This window comes from Myotis myotis, unplaced genomic scaffold (assembly GCF_014108235.1).
Source record: "Myotis myotis isolate mMyoMyo1 unplaced genomic scaffold, mMyoMyo1.p scaffold_m19_p_2, whole genome shotgun sequence".
Classification (NCBI taxonomy): Eukaryota; Metazoa; Chordata; class Mammalia; order Chiroptera; family Vespertilionidae; genus Myotis; species Myotis myotis.
In genome coordinates this window covers 181,565,808-181,587,352 of record NW_023416324.1, presented here as the reverse complement: position 1 = coordinate 181,587,352, position 21,545 = coordinate 181,565,808, and the positions used below count along the sequence as shown (strand labels likewise).

Below are 21,545 nucleotides of genomic sequence, written 5' to 3'. Positions count from 1 at the left end.
ATAATTAGTATAGCTGGTGCAAAACAGGCCTGCCTGGTAGAAACATTTACATGTAACACTCAGTAACAGTTGTTTGATAATAATATTAAGAACTTTTGATTTCATTGGTCAGTGCTGCTCTGTGGGATTTGCTGCGATGTTTGAGAAGCAAGGAGCTATAAGAAGGTTGTCTATTGCCAAGCAGCATGTGAAGAACAAAAGAGAAATCATGAAAATTCAGAGCTAGACAGCTGTGCTTTGTTTGTACAATTCCATATGTACATAACATTTTACCAGATAGCCAAATCTGTAGAGATTGCATTTATTTTTTGTTGGTTTTTCAACTAGTATACACAGGAAGAAATAATTACATTGACAATTAACATCAAAATGATAATATTGATCTATTAAATAAATAATTGACTTACACAATTGAATTCATTGTTACCAATATACCCTTTGCTTAACGGGTGCAATCTTTATTCTTTCGTAAAGCATTGTCTTATCAAATTTCTGAAGAGCAAACTAAAACCACATTATTTTGTGTGTACCAATATCCAGTGTTATGCTCTGAAAATACAATATCTAAAAATAAGCTACACATATAACATCATTGAACTCTTCTGTCTTCCCGCATTTTGCATATTCGATGTATGTGTCTGTAGCATTATTATATACTTTGCTAAATCCATCCTCTAACTTTCTATGATTAATCACTTTGGATAATTTACCAAGTACATGATTTAATGTACAATTACCCTTATAAAAATAAACCGCGCCTCCCCTCTTTGCCACACCAGACCTACAGTGGTATCTGCAATGACAGAAATCTCAGTTTCTGTTGTGGTAGTTGGGGGAGGAGGGGGACAGCCAGCTCTTTCCACCCAAAGACACCAAAGTTTTTTGGAAGAGACTTTAATGAAATAGATGTAAGATAATAAAATGCATTTTCAATATTTTAAATTTATTGTTGTATAAAAGTATGCAAAATCCAACTAAGCAACCTTGTGTCAACGGATGTAAGAGCATGTGCTTGGCACCAAATATGCTGCTGCTTCCGATTCTTTCCTGGATGATATACAGCCTACCCAGTGCCTTCCTTACAGAGGGAGATTTTTCCCAGAAGCCTTTTCCGAACCCTCAGATTTATTAGGATACCTGTACACCTCCTGATAGCATCCTCTAGCATATAACTACTTAATAATTATAGTCAATACCTGGCTCTGCTCTTGAGAAAAGCCTTGTATGGACAGGTCTGTTTTGGGGGGTGCACAAGAAATTTACTTGAAATAAGTAAATGTGTTACAGTTTGGCTATAAAGTGGATAATGGGTTAGAGGCAGACATTTAGATCAATTGGGGAATTTGGGGAATATTCCAGATGAAAGATAATGAGAATCTTAATACTGGATTTTAGCCATGTTAGGGGTACATACATTTTATGTATTTAGGGGTATATTCCATTTTGCTCTGCAACATTTCATTTCTGTTTTTGCTGGGAAAATGGGCTGGGTATGTCAGGAGTATGTCCTTGCTGCCTGTCCTCTGTTGATGTCACAGCTTTGGAAAGCAATCCTGAGGTCTGGGAGGGCGCTCTTGCTCTGCTCATCTCTGAGATCCCTGAGTCCCCTTGCCCATGGCTGGCTGCCCTGAGGTTTGTCATCCACAGGGCATTTGTTTCTAAATTGGGAGTTTTCTACTATAAAGTGACATAAATCAGAGTCAGGTCACATCAGGATGAACATAATAGCCTGAAGGGCACCAGGCGCCATAAAACCATGCTGTGAAGGCTCTCACCAGACCACAATTTGTCAATGATGCCTCAGTTCTGAAAGCTAAGGGAAGTGAGAAGGACTCCCTACAGATCACTGAATCTTGCCCATATGCCTTGGTTGTGTTTGAGGGTTTTCTGACTCCCTACCCCACAGACCACATACAAACGTACTTCCCATGTCAAGAACTCCACTTTAGTTATACTGGTTTATTCTTGTTTCTCTAGAAAGTCTATACTTCTTTCTGCCCCAAGATTTTAGCACAGTTTATTCTCATCTGGAATATTTCGCCCTTTTAACATTCTAGATTCTTAAGCCCAAAATATATACATGTGAAATAGTTGCATAATGTGTTTAATGTGGACTAAAAAAAAATGGTGCTTACTGATTTTCTACTGTTAACTTCCTTCTTTAATTGTGCAAAAGTGGTAGGACTTGTCTCTATCAGGAAAATAAGTCCTAAGGAAAGAAACTGTTTTATATTTCTCTTTTCTCCTCATATCACAGTGATGATCACATAATAAAGGCTCAATAGACACTGGTGGTATGGTTCCCGATTCATCTACTACCTGTCAGATTATGTTACACCAAGCCATAGCAACCCAGTCTCTTTCAATTTCTTTCTCACACTAACCCATAAACAGGTGTCATGATTATCTCACAGAACTACCTCCAAGAGTAGGACATACTGCATTTTAAGTCTGACTGATGACATGAAAACAATCTCACTGTGATAATTTAACTTACAGCTTAGGTTTGAGGTATACACTATGGTTACTTTAATTTTGAATTATAAAATGGAAGAAATCACAAGTTTACTGAGTGTTTCTGACTGTAACTAAAAAAGAAATTACATTGTAGAACCATGGCAGTGCTATTGCTTTAGTGAACCTATTTATGTCTAACCACATTGTTCATGCATTAAATAGTCAATTCATTCAAAGCCTTATGGCAGATAATGTCACCGTACTGGTCAATGAAATAGAGTAATTGAAGGGGGACAATAACTATCCGCTAGATCAGCTGTGGGCAAACTACGGCCCGCGGGCCAGATCCGGCCCGTTTGAAATGAATAAAACTAAAAAAAAAAAAAAGACTGTACCCTTTTATGTAATGATGTTTACTTTGAATTTATATTAGTTCACACAAACACTCCATCCATGCTTTTGTTCCGGCCCTCCGGTTCAGTTTAAGAACCCACTGTGGCCCTTAAGTCAAAAAGTTTGCCCACCCCTGCTCTAGATACTCACAGTTTAATAAATAAATATACATACTTTTCTCTCTGGACTAGTAAGGGAAAGATTGTGACAAAGTCAGAAAGTATAAAAATACCTCCATGTAAAGCAACAAGGCAACGGAATATGATGCATAAGGTTTAAGAAAAATGTATTTGTGTATATATTTTCCTTTATCACATTCCTAAAAACACTCTTTAAACATTTAAATACAACACATAACAGTAGAGGCTGGGGACAGGTGCCTATCACACTGCTGGCCCTGACTTCTGTCTCCAGCCTCTACTATTGTGTGTGTGCCCATGGCTAGCCCCTGTAACCACATGAGTACGAGCTGACAGCCAAGGCACCCACAGCTGTTTGTGTACTTGGATCCAGTCCTGACTGCTGTCACAGGCCTGTGCTGCTGCGTGCACCTGCAGATTGGCCCTGTAGTGCAAACCTGCATGCTGCTGGCACTGACTCCTCTCATTGGACCTTAGTGAAATGCGTGGTTGTGCAACTAGTCCTTACGAATGGACAAGTGCACACTGACAGTCTAGATTCCATAGCTGCTCATACATCCACAGTTGGCCCTAACCCTTGCCACTGGCTGAGGCCCTTGCCAATGTGTGTGTGTATCTTCAGCCAAAACCCTGCCATCATGCAGGCACCTGCAGCCAGCTGCATAGCCATGAGCATACCGTCAGCTCTGGCACCACCACCACCACCACCCTGGTCACTTGCCTCTGAGGACCACAATAGCTCTTAAAGCCACTCAGAACCTCACACAGCTCTTGTTATCAAGGATAACACAATTGTCAATGATATACAGTTGAGCTGCCTGAGCCAATGAGACCTGCATCACTCCAAATCTCAAAATATTTGTGAATTTTCCAATTCTTGTTATCAGTTTCTAGATTTATACCCTTGTGGTCAGAAAAGATGCTGGATGTGATTGGGACCTTCTTAATTTAACACTTTTATTGTGTGGCCTAGCATAGGATAGATCATGTGACCTAAGTATGATCTATCCTGGAGAATGTTCCATGTGCATTTGAGAAAAAAAAATATTTATTCTTCTCTGTTGGATGGAATGTTTTGTACATGTCTAAGTCCATCTGGTCTAATATCTTATTTAAGTGCAATGTTTCCCTATGGATTTACAGTCTGGATGATCTGTTGATTTTTGAAAGAGGGATATTATTGTTTTGCTGTCTATTTTCTCCCTTCAGGGCTATTAATACTTGCTGTATAGATGCTCCTATGTTTGCTCATAAACATTTATAAATGCTATATCCTCTTGTTGGATTGACCCCTTTATCATTATATTGTGCTCTTCTTTGTCTATTAGTACAATTGTCATCTTATATAAATATAGCAGCCTCTCCTATCTTTGTGTCTTCATTTGTATGAAATCTTTTTTCATCCCTTTATATTCAGTCTGGATTTGTCCTTAAAGATGAAGTATCTGGTATGCGGGATATAGTTGGGTCCTGTATTTTTATTCATTCAGCAACTCTATATCTTTTTTAATGGGGAATTTAGTCCATTTACATTTAAGGTAATTATTGATAGTTATGGACCTACTATTGCCATTTGGTTAATTGTTTTATGGCTGTTGTAATTCCTCTGTGTCTTTATACTTCTCTTGCTCTCTTCCTTTGTGATTTTAATAATTTTCTGTAGTGGTATATTTCGAATTCTTTTTGTTTATTTTTATATATCTTTTATAGGTTTGTAATTTTGTGATTACCATGAGGGTTTTATAAAATATCTTATATTTATAATTGTCCATTTTAAGCTGAAGTCAACTTGAGTTCCAATGCATACTAAAGCTCTCTCCATTTTAACTCTCCTACATCTTCTATACTTTATGTTTTGATGTCCCAATGTGCCTCTTTAATCTTGAATAGTCAGTAAAATATTATTGTGGTTATAGTTATTTTAATACTTTTGTTATATAACCTTTATACTATATTTATAAGAAATTTATCACCAACAAAGATTAGGATATTCTGGAGTTTACTACTGACCTGTGGGTGAGCTGCATGGAAGCCTACAAGCAGGTCCAAAAGGGGCCTATGAAGCTGAGAGGCTTACAGAACTTGGTATGACCAAGAGGAAGAAGATAAAGAGGGATGGGTGAAACTCATGGGAGCCATGAGAACGAGCAAAAAGAACAAGGAGAAGAAGTGGCAAGGCCAGGACAAGCAGACCCCAGCCTAGGCAACCTTCAAAAAGATTCAGGAAAGCGGCGGCAGCCTGAAAGGAGGTTGTGTGCTTGCTTGGTACCTAGATGTGCAGCTACCACTCAGGAAATGCATCCCTTGATCTCCTGACTATGATAGTCACTTGGGGCTTGCATTCATGGTCCCGCAGAATGGAGCAAAAAGCAAACAAAAAACACTTCTCTTTTTTTTAATGTATTTTTAATTGATTTTGGAGAGGAAGGGAGAGGGAGAGAAAGAGATAGAGACATCAACGATGAGAGAGAATCATTGATCATTTGCCTCTGGCACATCCCCCACTGCAACCCTGGCATCTGCCTTGAGCGGGAATTGAACCATGACTTCCTGGTTCATAGGTCAATGCTCAATTACTGAGCCATGCCAGCCAAAAAACAAACAAACAAAAAAAAAAAAACCCAAACACTTAACTGGCTAATGCTCCAGGGCTCAGTATAAAGGTGAGGTAGCAGAGTGAAATATGCATCTCCCAACTTTTCCCTGAAAGAACTTTATTACATGTGTCAAAAAAATTGGTGCCTGAGCACTTGGCTTTCAGTCAGCCTGCATCTAGGTGCTGAGATCCTCCCTTTGGGACACTGACAGATCTTGGCACATCCTCAACTACTGGGAGCCACTAAAAACAAAGAATTCAGCTTGGTCAAGCACAAAGATTTGAGAGACAAGCAAGAGCTAGAGCCAGGTTGAATGATAAGGTTCATCTCCTACAGGAGACCATTTCATCAAGAATAGGAGAGGTAACTAGTTTATCAAATGAACAGAAACAAACACAGAGTCAAGGAAAAAGAAGAAACAAAGAAATATGCTTCAAAGAACAAAATAAAATTCCAGAAACAAGAGTTCAATAACATGAAGATAAGTGATTTACTTAATAAAGAGTTCAAAATAATATCTGCCATGGCAATACCCACTTGACATGAATGAAATGGGGACGTTGGGGAAACAGGCTGCCACCAGCTCAACTCAGAAAGGGGCAAGGCATTCATTCCATCCTTGTCTTAGGTGGCTATTCTCCCTGGCCAGGCGGGCTGAGGAGGCAGTCTCAAAGCCACAAAGCTGCAAGTGGCTTCCCCAGGCCCTGGGTGCAACAGCATAAGCCCCAAGCTTGAGGGGCTGGAAAGGACAGCACATAGAGGACCCCAGAGGGTCTGCATGTAGCAGCTCCCCCTCTGGAAGCAGTTTATTCAGGCAGAGACAGCTGGCTGGCTGTCAGCATGATTTAGAGGCAACATGGGTGTAAAATTATTTTCATGGAACTTACACAGAAATCACCTTAATCTATGGTTAAACTCTCAATAGTTTCCAGTCCAAACTAAAAAGCTTCATCTTCAATGTGCTACTGAGAAACTAAAATAGAGTAAAAGGATAGTCTTTAATCAAGTTCCAGAATGAGGGCACGCTGCTTTGAAAAGCACTGTCTCAGAAGAAGACACAAGGGTGTGTGTAAAGAATGTTTCTAGAAAATACCACAGGCACCAAACATAACCCCAAGCTGGCCTTCTAGTTCCCCTCGGTGCCAACTCATACTCTGGGTGGGAAGGCTACTTCGCCCAGCTGACTTTGGGAATGCCACAGTGCTCAGCGAGGATATCCAAGTGTCTGTTGAAGTCCTCCACTCTGCTTGTGGGTTTTGGAGGCTTTCTTCAAGATCCTTTCCAGTGACTTGCAACAGAGCAGAGGGAGTACACAAAGATGACGCTTGTCATTCTCTCCAGTCTCCAAAGGGGATTTCATTTGGCCCATAGATGTGTGTTAAATTAGAAACCTGACACTCAGGCTATAGATTTTTATATATGCAGCTAGCACTTTTTTCAAGGAAAGACTAGGACATGGTCTTGGTTTTTTTTTGTTTGTTTGTTTGTTTGGTTGTTTTGTTTTTTTGGGTTTTTTTTTGCCTGCAACCTCTGCACTGAACCTTAGCCACAGCGAGTCCTCCCAAGATGTTTAAGAACTGTTTTTTGTTTGTTTGTTTGTTTGTTTGTTTGCTATAGCGTTTTGGGTCTTGTGGACACAAGCCCCAATGGCTTTCAGTGCTAGGTATTTTGGGCTTTTATTCCTCAAACATAAATCTTAAAAGTTAGGACACTAGATGGTGTATCCAAACACTTCTCTCCTCAGAGAAAAGCTAAGAGTTATGAGCTCCTACCTCATTGTAGGTCCCTGGGATGCAGTGGGTTTTAGGGCCAGAGTATGTCTCAGACTTTCTTATCATTTTTATGTGTGTGTGTGTCGGGGGGGGGGGTGGTGTTTTTGTTTTTGTTTTGTTTTTCCTTTAGCCTAGGAATCACTCAGCTAGTTTCTGGAGTTTTTCAGAGGAATTATTTTATGTGTAGCTGTAGACTTGGAATGTTCATGGGAGGAGCTAAATTACGAGTCTCCTATGTCATCATCTTAGACTGGAACCCAGTAAGGCTTGTACTCAATGTTTTTAGCACAGGTTTAATGACCCCACTACCTGACTCTAGCCTTGTCAAGATAATGAAATGAGATATTTGGGTATAAAGCACTTAAAAAATGGTGGGGCCTTGCATAAATATAGAAGAAGGTTGTCTGGCATGACTGAAAAAGGTTAAATTCCGAAGCGGGTGAGACGTGTATGCATATGTCTCATCTCCTCTCACTTCATGGCAAGGCACACATAGATATATCCCTCTTGTTTACGCAGCTGCAAATAAAGCCGATTTAGTCTAAGCAGTCTACCATGGGCCAGGTGACTTAGAAATCCCAAAATTTGTTGCCAGGTTCTTTCTGAAAGGAAAAAAAAAACAAGGTGACTGGCTTATATTCCAGTTGTTTGAGCTGCCAAATGACTCTTACGAAACCAAAACAAAACAACTCCAGCAGCACACAGAGAAGTTGCCTTTCTCCTCCCTCCCCATTCTTTCATTTTAATCTTTTGTGTGGTTTCCAGATTCCAAAAGTGTAAATAAAATATGTATGTTCTGTAGTTTCAATTATCCAGTGCAAATTGGAAAAAGAAATGATAGTGCTTCTTAATCTTCTTTAAAATTTTCTTTTTGCAAATAATTTATTTCCAAATATCAGTGTCCTTGCATGAGTTGGATGGGGTGTGATGGAACAGAAGCAGGATTCATATCAATCTATTGCAGACAGCCTAATCAGAATAGGCACTTTCCCAGGATTTTTGTGATCACTAAGCTGGTGATAAAACTCTGAAAAGATACCTTAGGCATTGGGGAAGAAGTGCTTGCTACATTTGGGAGAAACATATCTCAAAGAAATAAAGGGATGTTAAAGTTTCTTTTTCCTTCTTTACTTCTAAGAAATATGTTTCTCCAAGCATATAGAATATCAAATTGAATTGTATTTTTATCATGATATAAATTGTGTAAACAATTGAGAAATATAACTTCGAAATGTCAAATGGAATCTGACCATTGTTGAATATGTGGATTTTAATATTTAACATCATATTTTTCTTATATGTTATATCTCTTATGTGTTTTGTACTGTTTCAATTTAGTGTACCAATTTCCCTTCTGTGGTTTTACAAAACAGTATTTTCACTGACTAACAACATTTCATAGTTTATTAATAACATTAACTCAGCCACATTTTACTGTATGCCAGCTTTAGGTCTATAAAACAATGTGGGACATTTATATAGACCCAGTAAATACTCAATATCAGTTGAGAGAAAGAGGGAGAGTAACAATAGCATTTGCCACCCATCTGAAGTTTCTTTGAGATGTATGTGAATGCATATGACTTCTTCAGTCTATTAAGAGATGCTAGTTCAGCTATAGTGAATATATTGGCTTTCAAAAACAGTTTTGGAGTCTTGTGATGGGGAATACACATGTATAAAAACTCCAAGTATGAGTTTTGGGGATGCCATTTAGAATTTTATATTTTAAAATTTAATTTAAACATTGATCTTGAAGTGGTATAAACATTATTAGTTTTGATAAATTTTAGAAAACTAATTAGGGACATAGTAAAGCATAAAAGAAAAGAATACCTAAGATTTTAAAGGCATTTTTTGATTGAATTATATTTTAAATGAAATCAATTCATCATTAATTTTATCTGAAGTATTACTTAGTTCAATGACCAGATATTGATTTCCAGTCCCTCTCTAGTTTATTATGTGACATTCTGAACTGTCTTATAAGGGATTGTTTAAAAGTTTAAATATTACAACCCAAAGTACGAAAACACCTTTTAATATTTAGCTCCAAAAAAAGAGAAACAAATTTATATTTCCTTATACTAGCCCAAGACATGAAATAGATACTGGGATTTCTTTTTTCTTTATAGAAAAATAAAATAAAAAGAGGTGTAAAAGGGGAAAAAAAAGATTGTGTAAAAGTATATTTTATCTCCTGTGTTTGTGCTACTATAAATGTATAAGAGTGTATAGAATAATTAAAAACAAACAAACAAAAACCCTTAATATGAATACTAGCATTTTTTTTTCTCTTTCAGCTCTCAGGAGAAGTGATTTTACAGATTGCCAACGAACCAGTTCTGCCCTTTAATGCTCTTGACATAGCTTTGGAAGTTCAAAATAGCCTTAAAGGTAATTTTTCTTTAAATTATAGTAATTTTAGAAAATGAAAAACTGTTCAACTAATTTTCAACTAGAAATGGATAAAATTATGTAGTATACTAACTATGGTCATGCAGAGCCTCCCTTCCTATAGAGGATTATCATGGGAAAGGATGAAGAATTTTGGCTGCCATGTCAACAGGAATGAGGTATATTTATGAATAAGTGTAAGGCAACATGTAAATTTTACCATGTTCTATTACCATCTTTTATCCAAATGACTTATAGTTTCAAGCCCTAGTTATTATTTATAGCTTCCATATGGAAAAGTATAGTTTAGGGATTTTTTTTTAAAACATTGTACCTAACATTTAGTCAGTTCTAGTACGACTGGCCCAGAAGTTTCTCCTTGGGAATTGGTTTCTATAAGATATGGGCTCCATCCCATTTGGCTCATCCTAGATTAAGGATAAGAAGAAGATAATTTCCATAGTCTCCACTGCAATTCTTTCACATTCAAATATAGCTCTTTCTACAGAATCTGACACTACCCTAATAATTACCTTCATTTTACTTTATCTACATACTAGAGGCCCTGTGCATGAATTTGTGCACAGGTGGGGTCCGGTTGGCCCGGCCCCAATCAGGGTGGATCAGGGCAGGCCTATCAGGAGGAGGAGATGGTGGGAGGTTGGCCTGCTGGCCCATTCTGATTGAGGCTGATTGGGTCTGGGCCAGCTGGGGGGAGGGGCCTACAGCGATTGGTGGGCAGGCCCCACCCCTGATTGAGGTGGGGAGCCCTTTGGGGATGGGGTGGTCGTGGGGAGGGGCTGTGGGCAGTTGGCTGGTCGGCCCTGCCCCCAAATGGGGTGGAGGGGGCCAATTGTGGGTCAGTGGCCAGGAGAGTGGTCGTGGAAGGTTAGCCGGCCAGCCCCACCCACGATTGGTGTGGCTGGGGCTGATTGGTGGTGAAGCTGGCTGAGGGGAGGGGCCATGGGCCAAATGGGGTGGTGGGGGCCGATCTTGGGTGGGGTCGGGTGGGAGGAGGGGCTGCAGGATGTTAGCTGGCTGGCCCTGCTCCCTATTGGTGTAAGGAGGAATAATCAGGGGCAGGGCTGGATGGGGAAAGGGGCTGCAGGCTTATTGGGGTGGTGTGGGCTCACTGGGGGTGGGGCCAGCTGTAGGGAGGGGTATAGGGGTGGGGTAAATCAGGGGCGGGGCTGGCCAGGAGGAGTGTCTGCAGGCGGATCCGGGTGGTGGGGGCCCATTGGGAGTAGGGCTGGCCTGAGGAGGTGCTGCAGGTGGTTGGCCAGTGCCGCCCCCCCCCCCCCCCCCCCCCCCCGCCAATCATGCTGGTTTCTTGGCCACAGTGGGCATGCAACCAGTCATTCTGGTCATTACAGAGTTCTGGTCGTTGACTTTTTATATATATAGATAAACCTTTAAATCAGGGTTAATATTATCTTTATTAACCAAATACTGAGGTTAGTATTGTCATTAAAGAAGGAACCCTCTTTCTCTTTGAGTCATACATTTTATTATCTGATCTTTAATGAGTCATTTGTAGACATGTGCTTCTCAATACCCAAACTGATATTCTAACTCTAGGAAACCTTGAAAGTAGATCATTCTAAAGAGCCAAATATTTTCAGTATCTCAAAATGTAATACCTTTTTTTTGATAACCTGGCTTGTTTCATAACTGAGAAAATACTACAATCCTACCCACTCCCCCATTATTCTTATGACTTTTATTACAGTGGCTGTAAAACTATGACCTGAGGAACAACTGAGCAGTTGTGTACAGTGGTTTGCTTCCATACTAAATGGCCTCATTGCTCTGCTTTGGACTATTTCTCAGTCTCTATATAGTTGTCTTTTTGCTGTTAGTGTGACTCCTGTAACAGTCAGCCTGCCCTCAATTTCTAATTCACTATTTTAAGAATATTTTGGCTTATACACTGACTTACCAAGTATATGGCATTTTGCAAATTAATAACAAAACTTGTATAAATAAAGGACAAAATGTTCTATGAATATTAGTAGTACCATTTCTGCAACAATGTATTTTAAGCATATATTTAACTTGTACTGTAGACTCTACTAATTTTTAGACTTAAGAAAATATAGTTGATACTATGTATAATAATTAAAAATTTTAGAGAACAAAAGATTATTTGTGTAACATAAAGATTTTCATCTGTAAAGGAACAACTGTCATTCATAGAAGGAACTGCAAAAGGTATACTGTGACCCAAAGAAATTATATGCATAATAGTGGCCCAGTGTACAGATTTGTGCACATTGAAAGAAAATTAATTAGAAGAAATATTTTAAAATTGTTATTTGCCCTTTCTCTACAATAAGAAGTGTCAACCAAATTCATGATCAACAATGATGGATTGAAACACATGCGTGCAATTGGTGCCAGCAAGAGCTTTATATGTATCATGCACGTGCAAGTCAACTTAGCCTTTTATATATATAGAATAAACTTGCTTAATTAGACCTGCTTTCTGATGTAGCTAAACTTTTTCCAGCCCAGTGAAGCACCTCAACTTCTCTTTCAGGTAATTGTCAGCAACACAGCAGTAAATATCAACATGAAACAGATTATTATTGTAGATCATGCAGGGAGAAAACAGGGTAAAATATTTAACTGCAGCAGTGTTTGACCATATTCTGTGCAGTGAGAAAGCCTGAAGTCATTTTCAAGGTTCACCATTTCTTCTTTTCAGTTGAAACAAGTTTCTATACATTCTAAATCTCCATTTTCCACCTAATGAAAAAAAAAAAAATAGGATTCTACCGAGTCTCCTATCTAACTACTCCAGGACTTCTGTGAGGATCAAATGAGATGAGGCACCCGAAAAAGCTTCACAGACATTTACAAAGTGTAAAATGTTTCCACCTGGCTATAAAGCAAGTGTGTTCCTGGGCTAAAGAAACTGCAAGGAGGCTAGTTGCTAGGGATAGGAAATCAGGCATTGCTACATGATGTCATTACCTGGTGCCCACAGTGACCGTTTCTGGGCTGGGCTGGGCTGTGGGCCGCATTTTGCACCAGGGGATCTCAGCAGCATTGGCTGCAATTTGGTGGAGTGTTGCTCTGGGGTGGTGATGGTGCCTGTGTCCCCCTTGGGGGAAGCCAAGTGTTGCTTTGTTGGCGCCAGGTCCATGGTGCTATTACTTTTTAAATGGCCAGTGCATGTCATGGCAGCTCCTGTGTTGAGTGTCTGTCCCCTGGTGGTCAGTGTGTATCATAGCATCCGATCAGACGTTTGGATGGACACTTAGCATATTAGCTTTTTATATATAGATATTCATAACTCATGGACATGGACAATACTATGGTGAAGGTCTGGGGGGGGGATAGGAGCAGGTTGGAGAGGGGGTAAATGAGAAAAAAAGGGCTACATCTATAATACTTTAACGATAAAGATACATTTTTAAAAATTTTTAAAAATATTCTGTGCAATACTGGTATCACATGATAGAGTTATAAATGATTTACAAATTGATTTTCTAAGAAAAATATTTGATGATAAACGTATATTGCATTTGTAATAAAGACACAAAGAGTTTTATTTTAATTCAAATAAATAAAATCAGTAAAATCCTAAAAGTATTATCATTATTGTAATTTTAAATTTTAAGCTCTATTATATTTTGAACAATTGAGTTTATTTTTAAAAATCCATAAGGAAACACAATATTTTAATATATTAGCATTATAATTAATATATGAGCATTTCAAATAACATAGGTTACTTCTGAAAGTCAAATAATATCCTAATGACTCATTGTTAGAATTATATTATTACTTTTGTTTTTTAAAGTAGTTAACGATCCCTTTCAAAATCTAAAAAAAAAATATGTTTTCTCTACCCCCAAAATTTCACATATACAAAAAGTCTGCTACAAAGATTTCACTGCAGGCCAGATACCACTAAGTCTATGTGAACCTCTCCCTCAAACCCAGGGTTGTCAGTGTATGAGCCAGGAGCATTTTGTCTCCTTGCTGTTATAGTGGACTGCTTCAGCTTTGGTGGAGAATTTTTTCTTGATTGTTGGTTATTTTTGAGTTTTGTTTTCTTTTTATGTGAAAATCCTTGGGTCTCACTGTCACTTTCACTCAGAAACATGCAGCCAGACTTGAAATGTACCTGATATTAGAAATAAAAACAAGGCAAAGCAAAACAAAATGTAAAAAAAAAAAAATAGGAAAAACATTTTTTTAACATGACCTGGGTATAAATATTTGATCACAGGGAAATGACAGGTCACATTTAATCCATGCATTTTTGTATTTTAGTAATCATGATTCAAACTTATTTGCTCTGTGATATAGTCAAAATGTTATTCATATGTTTGCTAAATTGTACGCAACTTGATGTACCTGGTTTATTTTGACAACTTTGGTTATAACCTTATTTCTAAAAGATAATAATTGAATATAATAATTGGTGAATAATGGACATCACTTAACAACAACTAAATTAATCTTTCCGTTTTAATTTTGGCTGTAATGCTAGATGATTTCATTAGCTAAACAGAATTCCTGTAGCCAAATGAAACATATAATTTTACTGCTAATACAAGCTTAAATTGTTGATATGTTTTTTATTTTGTTATGACAGTTAACAGTGATTAGTCTTCAGTTCTCAATTATAGTGTTTTTTTGAAAAGTGACCTTTAGGTCTGAGCTATAAAAGGCTATGACTCCTTTCCACAAAGAGTTTAAATATGAAGGTCTCTGAAACCCAATTGCATTTTCAACAGTGTAATTTTTACCCCTTGACAACCAGCCATCTTGTTTATTTATTATACTGGTTTATGGTAGCAGCAGACCATTCTCTTTCGTTCTCACAACCACTGGAAAGAAGGGTAATTTTCCAGTGAATAATTGTTTGAGTTGATTTATTGGATGGTACTTTGAAGCTTCTTTTGACTGAGTGACCTTGGCTCTTAATATGTAGTTAATGCTAAATGCATAATAGTTAGAGAATGAATATGTATATGTAGTGCATGCAGATGTAGTATAAATGGTGACTGATAAGATAGGAGCTTCAGATGTATTTGTGAAAAAAGTTATATCCAAAAAATTTACATATAAGGCATTGGTACTAGTTTGCATGGGCAGGAGAAAGTGTGAAGAATAAAGTACCACCACTGACCCTGGAATGAGACTAAGGAATGAGCAGTTAATAACCTTATTAAATTTATTGTTTCTCACTTTAACCATTTTTTTTAATGTAAAAGAACTTCAAAATCATTAATGACTATATAATTTTGCCACCTTTTTATTTTTGTCAGGCTTCTGGTTGTTCATTATTTAGCACTAGATGCTGAGTGCACAAATTTGTACATGGGAGGGGTCTGGCCGGCCCACCCCAATGGGGATTGGCTGGGGGCTGGGCCGGCTGGGGGTAGGGGCTGTAGGCAGTTGGCCAGTAGACCCTTCCCCCGATTGGGGTGTGGGGGATGATCGGGGGCAGAGTTGGCGGGGGGAGGGGGCGCAGGAGGTTGGGGGAGCTGATTGGGGCCCCAATTGGGCCAGTTGGCCACCACAATACGCGTCATAGCGACCAGATGTTCTGGTCGTTCTGGTTGTTCCATCGTTCTGGTCGCTTGGCTTTTATATAGAGAGAGATTATTGTAAAAACTACAAATGACCAAATAAAGTAAAAGTCACTTTCATTGCACTAGCCTGTTTGGCTCAGTGGATATAATATCGACCCATAGATTGAAGGGTCCTGGGTTCAATTCTGGTCAAAGGCACATACCTCAGTTGCAGGCTTGTTCCTAGCCCCAATTGGAGCACAAGTGGAAGGCAACCAATGGATGTGTCTCTTTCACATTGATGTTTCTCTTTCTGTCTCTCCCCCTCCCCTCCACTCTCTCTAAAAATCAATGGGAAAATATTCTTGGGTGAGGATTAACCAAAAGAAACCCACAAAAAAAGTCACTTTCATTTGGTCTGCCAATGTATACATTTATTTAGTGCAAGCCAGATTCAGGAGGAAATTATTTCAAACACCGTGGCTTGTTGCCACCTCCCAATTATCTCACTAAATGTGAAATGGTTATTGGCAGCATTTCCTCCTGTTCTTTGAAAAACTAACAATACTTATTTGATATGGCATTTTTTTATTAGCTCTGATAATTCGTTAGTGTCAAGCACTTCATTTTAGAAGGGGGGGGGATAGTATTTCAAGGTGATGATGCCAAGGAGGCAGGCACTATGTGTTGTTAGAGATGTAGCTTCATATTTTCAAGTGTCACTTTGTGTTTTTCCTATAATCACAAGTGATTCAGACTCACCTAACATCCTTTTTATTTCTTTCTGATAAATGTAAAATGAATTTACTGATTGGTAAAATTAAATATGTGCTGTATACATTGCATGATTCTAGACCTTAACCCATCTGTTTCTAGTCTTGGTGTTACTTACCTCCAAGGCCAACTCTGAACTGGCCTATAGATAGTTAAGGATGGGCATACTAGGTACCTGGCCCTACATCCAACATGAGAAATCCAATGCAATCCACCCAAAATCCAAACAGTTCTGAACTTGCTAGATTTCTAATGGTTTGACATGAACTGACCTTTTCGTGTGACCAGGACTTCAACGCAAAAGCATTCTCTGAGAAGTATCTTACTATGATTGCTTAGAGAACATTGATGAGATTGGCCCCCATTGGACACAGTTTCCTAAAAATATGTTTAGTACCAATCCTCAGTATATTTTTGTAAGGATCCTTATTATATGTAACCATATTAAAGACTGTGTTTTGAACTGGCCAATGTGGCTCTTTTGGTTGCAGGATCATCCCATACACCAAAGTTTTCAGGTTCAATTCCAAGTTAAGGCACATACCTAAGTTGTGGGTTCTCAATGTTTCTCTCTCTGTTCCCCTCTCTCTAAAATCAATAAACATGTCCTTGGATGAGGATAAAAATGAGATTGTATGTTATTTATTGATATTCCATACCTGGTTTCAAGAAAGGTTTGAGACAACTGGGTCTGTAACAAAATCTAATTGTCCCATATCCTCAGTGCTTGTCTCCCCAAACTAATTTTGCTTTCCCCCCATTTCTTTTTTAACTCATATGTGTATCACATAATGTCCCTTAATTATTATCTTGAGCACATTGTCCCTTTGTATTCCTCAGAATTATTCTTTCTTTAGTTTCATTTATTCTCTCTCTTCACACTTTGTTGCTATTTATACAGATTCCCTTTATTTCCTTCCTTATTCTGAGTACATTACTCACATTCTTTTAAAGTTTTCTTTTCAGTACTTACATGTCATATGTGTCACTACATTAATTTAAATGCAACATTTGTCCTACTTTCACATAATAGGGATGGTCTATTTTATTGTGATTTCTCCCCCCTACATGTTATTTTTAGGATAAAACTCTGTGTCCATGACAGTATAGTACTACAGTTCATTATTCTGAGTGTTGCCTCACTGGCAAGACTTTTTAAAGTTTTTGCATGTTTTTTAAGATACATCTAATATTTGCTTGTAATAGACATAGAGTTTCCTCGTCCTCGTGTTAATTCATTTTTATCTAAACATTTTTATTTTATTTTTTCATGTTTTGATTTAGCCAAAGCATAATTAAACTCACATGTGTTATTAAAAATACAACTCCAACATTCTGCCTCACCAGGGGGGTAATAAAAAATGAACCATGCATGAATTTAATGTATTCAAGAAAACTTTTGCTCACTTTTCCAAAGCAGCCAATAACCAGATCATGTAGTTGCAAATATAACTCAGTGGGAGCATCTGTGGGCCATAAAAAAGAGCTCCTAGTTTAATTTCCGCCACACTCAGGTGAAACCATTCCACACAATATGTTAAAAGTCTTGCTAGATTTTCATCTGACTTGGCTACCTGGTTCATTGGATAACCTTTAAAATGCAGAATAATCTTTAGAATATGTTGCCTAATATTTTTAAAAAGTGGCAAACCTAATTCTTCTAAATATGCCACTTTGACATCCTTGCAAAAATATTTCCCTGTTGTATTCAATTTAGACATAATTATCCACTGTCTTCTATCATATTTTATCTTTAAATAATATCCTTTTATTGTGCATTGTACAATCAATGTTGCATTATTTGATTATCAATAGAGCACTAGTTTCTACATTTCTTTCTCTATGTGGGTCTTTGCTGATTTAATTTTTTAAAAAATAACCAGCTGAGGTGATTCATTGTGATTCATACTAAAGAAGGCAGCATGACCAATAGAAAATGTTGTTTTCCCTGGCTGAAATTATATTGGCAATTTATTTTCTTCTCTGTAGTGATACCATAAGATATTTTAAAGATGACATTAAGTAACATATATTTTCTCCCTGAATAATCTTCCATTCTGATTTTAACCAGTGTGTTCTCCAGAACCTAAATTATACTTTTTGTTGTCACTATAAATCTGTGACGACTAAGCTATGATTGTACAATTGTTAGCACCTTTAAAGCTGTGATAAGCTTATCTATAGAGGAATAGTTCTGTGAAATACTATTAAAGTAAAAGGCTATATTGTTTGATAGAAAAATGTAGCTTTTGACTATAACCAGTATCTTTCAGTCTTAATTTAAAATGAAATTGAGTGAGTCTTTAACAATACATCCAGAAAATAGAAACTAAAGATAGAAAACTGGAAATAAACTAAAGTTTAAAACTTTTTGGAACCTGAAACTCTGAAGAGAGACCACAATAGAAGGCACTAAAATCATTCTTTAAAATAGGGCAGTTACAAATTTACCCACAAGGCTGTATCATGGACTTAACGCACAAAGGTTTATACTAAGCAGAAACTCATCAATTTATGAAGTGCCTAAGGAAAAGGGATAGTTTGTGCAGATCCCAGGCTCCTGCAGATTAGAACATGAGTAGATCTACTGGGTGCAGATAGCACTGTAGTTACTAGTCTTATCCAGAACTCTTAGAGGCCTTGTGGATAGGTTTTGTCTGAAGTACCCTTGAGCTTCTGATCTGTTGGAATGTGTTTTGGGATCCTGGATCAAGGGTCCTTAGGAGGAACAAGTTTTCAGGGAAGCCCTTGGCACTTTGGAAGTCTCCATAAACACCCAAGCATTGTGCTAAGTGTCTCACATTCCTTGTGACATTTAATCTTACTCTAACATTATGAGTTTAGCTGGTTTTCATTAAAACTGATTTTAGAGATTACAAGAAACCAGGCCTCAGTGTGGGAGTGGAGGGGGGGGGGGGACGGGTTGTGTGCTCTGTGTGTGTGTGAGTGTGTGTGTGTGTCTTACTCAAGTGTATACATTTAAGGGGTAGGTTTAGGACTTGAGTATAGGTCTGCGAGATTCCAAAGCCCTTGCCCTTTCCACGACAGCATGCTGCCTCTCAAACTGCCTTCCCGGAAGGATGCTATCTGTTGCTGGTTGGCTAGAAGGCAGGAGATTCCCTGAGTAGTATGAATATTTCCTACAGTATATTTTAAAGCCTCTCCTGAATTGGCTTGCTTAGATGCCAATGTGCATCTCAACATCTGCTGACTAGTCATTCTTCCTTCCCACCATCCCTCTCTCCCTCCCTTCCATCCTCCCTTTCTCCCTCCATGCTCTTCAATGACTATTGATACTGCTTATAATGTCCATCTCTGTCCTATCCAGAAAAAGCCAGAAAGATGACAGGGTTTACGTTTGAGGTAGATTAAAACTCTAAACAGGTGAGGACTTAGGGAACACTAATCATATTGTTTACAGATGAAACATTTCCCTCAACCATTTTAACATCTATCAAGTCCCAGAACTTTCAAGAGTTCCATTTGAGATGCCCTTAATTTCTGGGCAATTTTATTTTTTCTCTCTCAAGTATTATTTCTCCCCTGGGACCTGCTAAGCATACTCTTGTACACAATGAACTATTCAGTCATCCTCATAAGCATTAATTTCATCTGACACTATTTATTCTCAGTTTGTGGATTATTTATAACTAGATTAGAAACCTATTAAGGTTCCAGATTTAATCTTATGTCTTTGCCCCTCTCCCAACACTTCCAGAATAGCACACAAAAGAGGACTCAGTAAGTACTTACTGAGAATACATTTGTTATTTTCCTTGGAGATGAAAGAGGAAAAAAGCACATATATATATACTAGAGGCCCGATGCATGAAAATTCATGCACTGAAAGGGGGGTCCCTCAGCCCGGCCTGCACCCTCTCACAGTCCAGGAGCCCTCAGGGGTGGGAGGTAACTGGCGATCAGGGGAAGGCGATGCCCCATCACACCTCTGCTGCTGCCACTGCTGGCAGCACAAGCCTCAGTTGGCCCTGGTTACCTGAGTCTTGGGTAGCCCTGTGTGGCTGGGCAGCCTCCATCCGAGGCTTGCCTGCATCTCAGGCCAGCCCTGGGCAGCTGGGCAGCCATCATCAGAGGCTTGCCTGTGCCTCAGCCGGCCCTGGTTAACTGAGCCTCGGGCGGCCCTGGGCAGCTGGGCAGTCACCATTCGAGGCTTGCCTGTGCCTCGGGCCAGCCCTGGGTGGCTGGGGGGGCTGAGGGGACTGGGGGACTCTGGAGGAAGGTACACAGAGCCCTGGTGGGACTGAGGGGATTGGACACCGCCATCTTGTGGCTGTAGGAGCCACCATCTTTGAGGGCAGGGCAGTCAATTAGCATATCCCTCCTTATTGGCTGTGGGTGCTGCCATCTTTGCGATGGTGTGAGGGTCAATTAGCATATTCCCTCTTTATTAGATAGGAATATATATATATATATATATATATATATATATATATATATATATTTCAGAAAGGAACGGAGAGGGAGAGAGAGATAGAAATATCAAAGATGAGAGAGAACCATTGAACAGCTTCCTCTTGCATGCCCCCTACTGGGGATTGAGCTCACAACCCAGGCATGTGCCCTTTACCAGAATGGAACTTGGGACCCTTCAGTCTGCAGGTTGACGCTCTATCCACTGATCCAAACCAACTAGGACACAAACTTTTTGTTTGAAATCTAGGAGTACATCTTAGTTATCTCTTCAGTAACATCAAGAGAATCTCTATTATTTTGTATTTTTAATGTTTATGTTTAATATATTTTACAAATCAGTTTGTTCTGCCATGCTATGAAAACTTATTAATAGTTGGCTTTTCACTTGAAGCAACGATATAGAAGAATCATTTTTAGAGAGTGGATGTTTAATTCCTTTACCCTTTGTATTATTTCTTCCCTTATTCTCCAGAGATTTGATATGCTAGCCCATGGAAAGAAAAAAAATGGTGCTAAATTCATAGAGAATGCTGATTAAAGTGTGTAGGAAAGTGACACAATATGTTTGCTGGAGAGGCCACGGATTGAAGAAAGTAATGAGCAATAACATTTCTGAGAATAAAAGCAATATTAAAGCTGTTACAATATTTTTTGCATGCCTGTAGAAAATGAGTTGGTAATAATTTGTGTTTAGTTTGTGTACTTTGTTAACAATAACCTGCCTTAACATAGTGATCTTTATGCTTAAAGAGTGAAATAAACATGTTCTCCATTTTCCACAAGGAAATTGAAGGACACTAGTATTAAGTAACCTGTTCAAGACCGCATTGATGGTAATTAAGTAGATCAGGCTCTTCTCTGTTTTTTATATCAAGTCCTTGGCTTTCCAGTCCATATACATATTACTTTAGGATAATTACATTAATTCTCCTTGAGTGAAATCTCTAGCTCCTACTTCATGTTCTTGGTGTACTTATTAAACCTGAACTATTGCCCTGGCTCAGTTGGTTGAGTGTTCTCTCATGCACCAAAATATCACTGGTGTGATTA

At 38.5% G+C, this 21,545-nt stretch overlaps 1 protein-coding gene across 3 annotated transcripts in view; it reads left to right on the top strand.

Annotated features, from left to right (window-relative positions):
• The window catches only part of NAALADL2 (N-acetylated alpha-linked acidic dipeptidase like 2), a 935,329-nt gene that overhangs the window by 868,936 nt on the left and 44,848 nt on the right, over positions 1-21,545 (top strand). For all 3 annotated transcript variants that reach the window (XM_036349786.1, XM_036349785.1, XM_036349787.1), the window contains exon 12: positions 9,663-9,756. In XM_036349786.1, the coding sequence (XP_036205679.1) occupies positions 9,663-9,756 (94 nt within the window). The remainder of the gene's footprint in view (positions 1-9,662; positions 9,757-21,545) is intronic.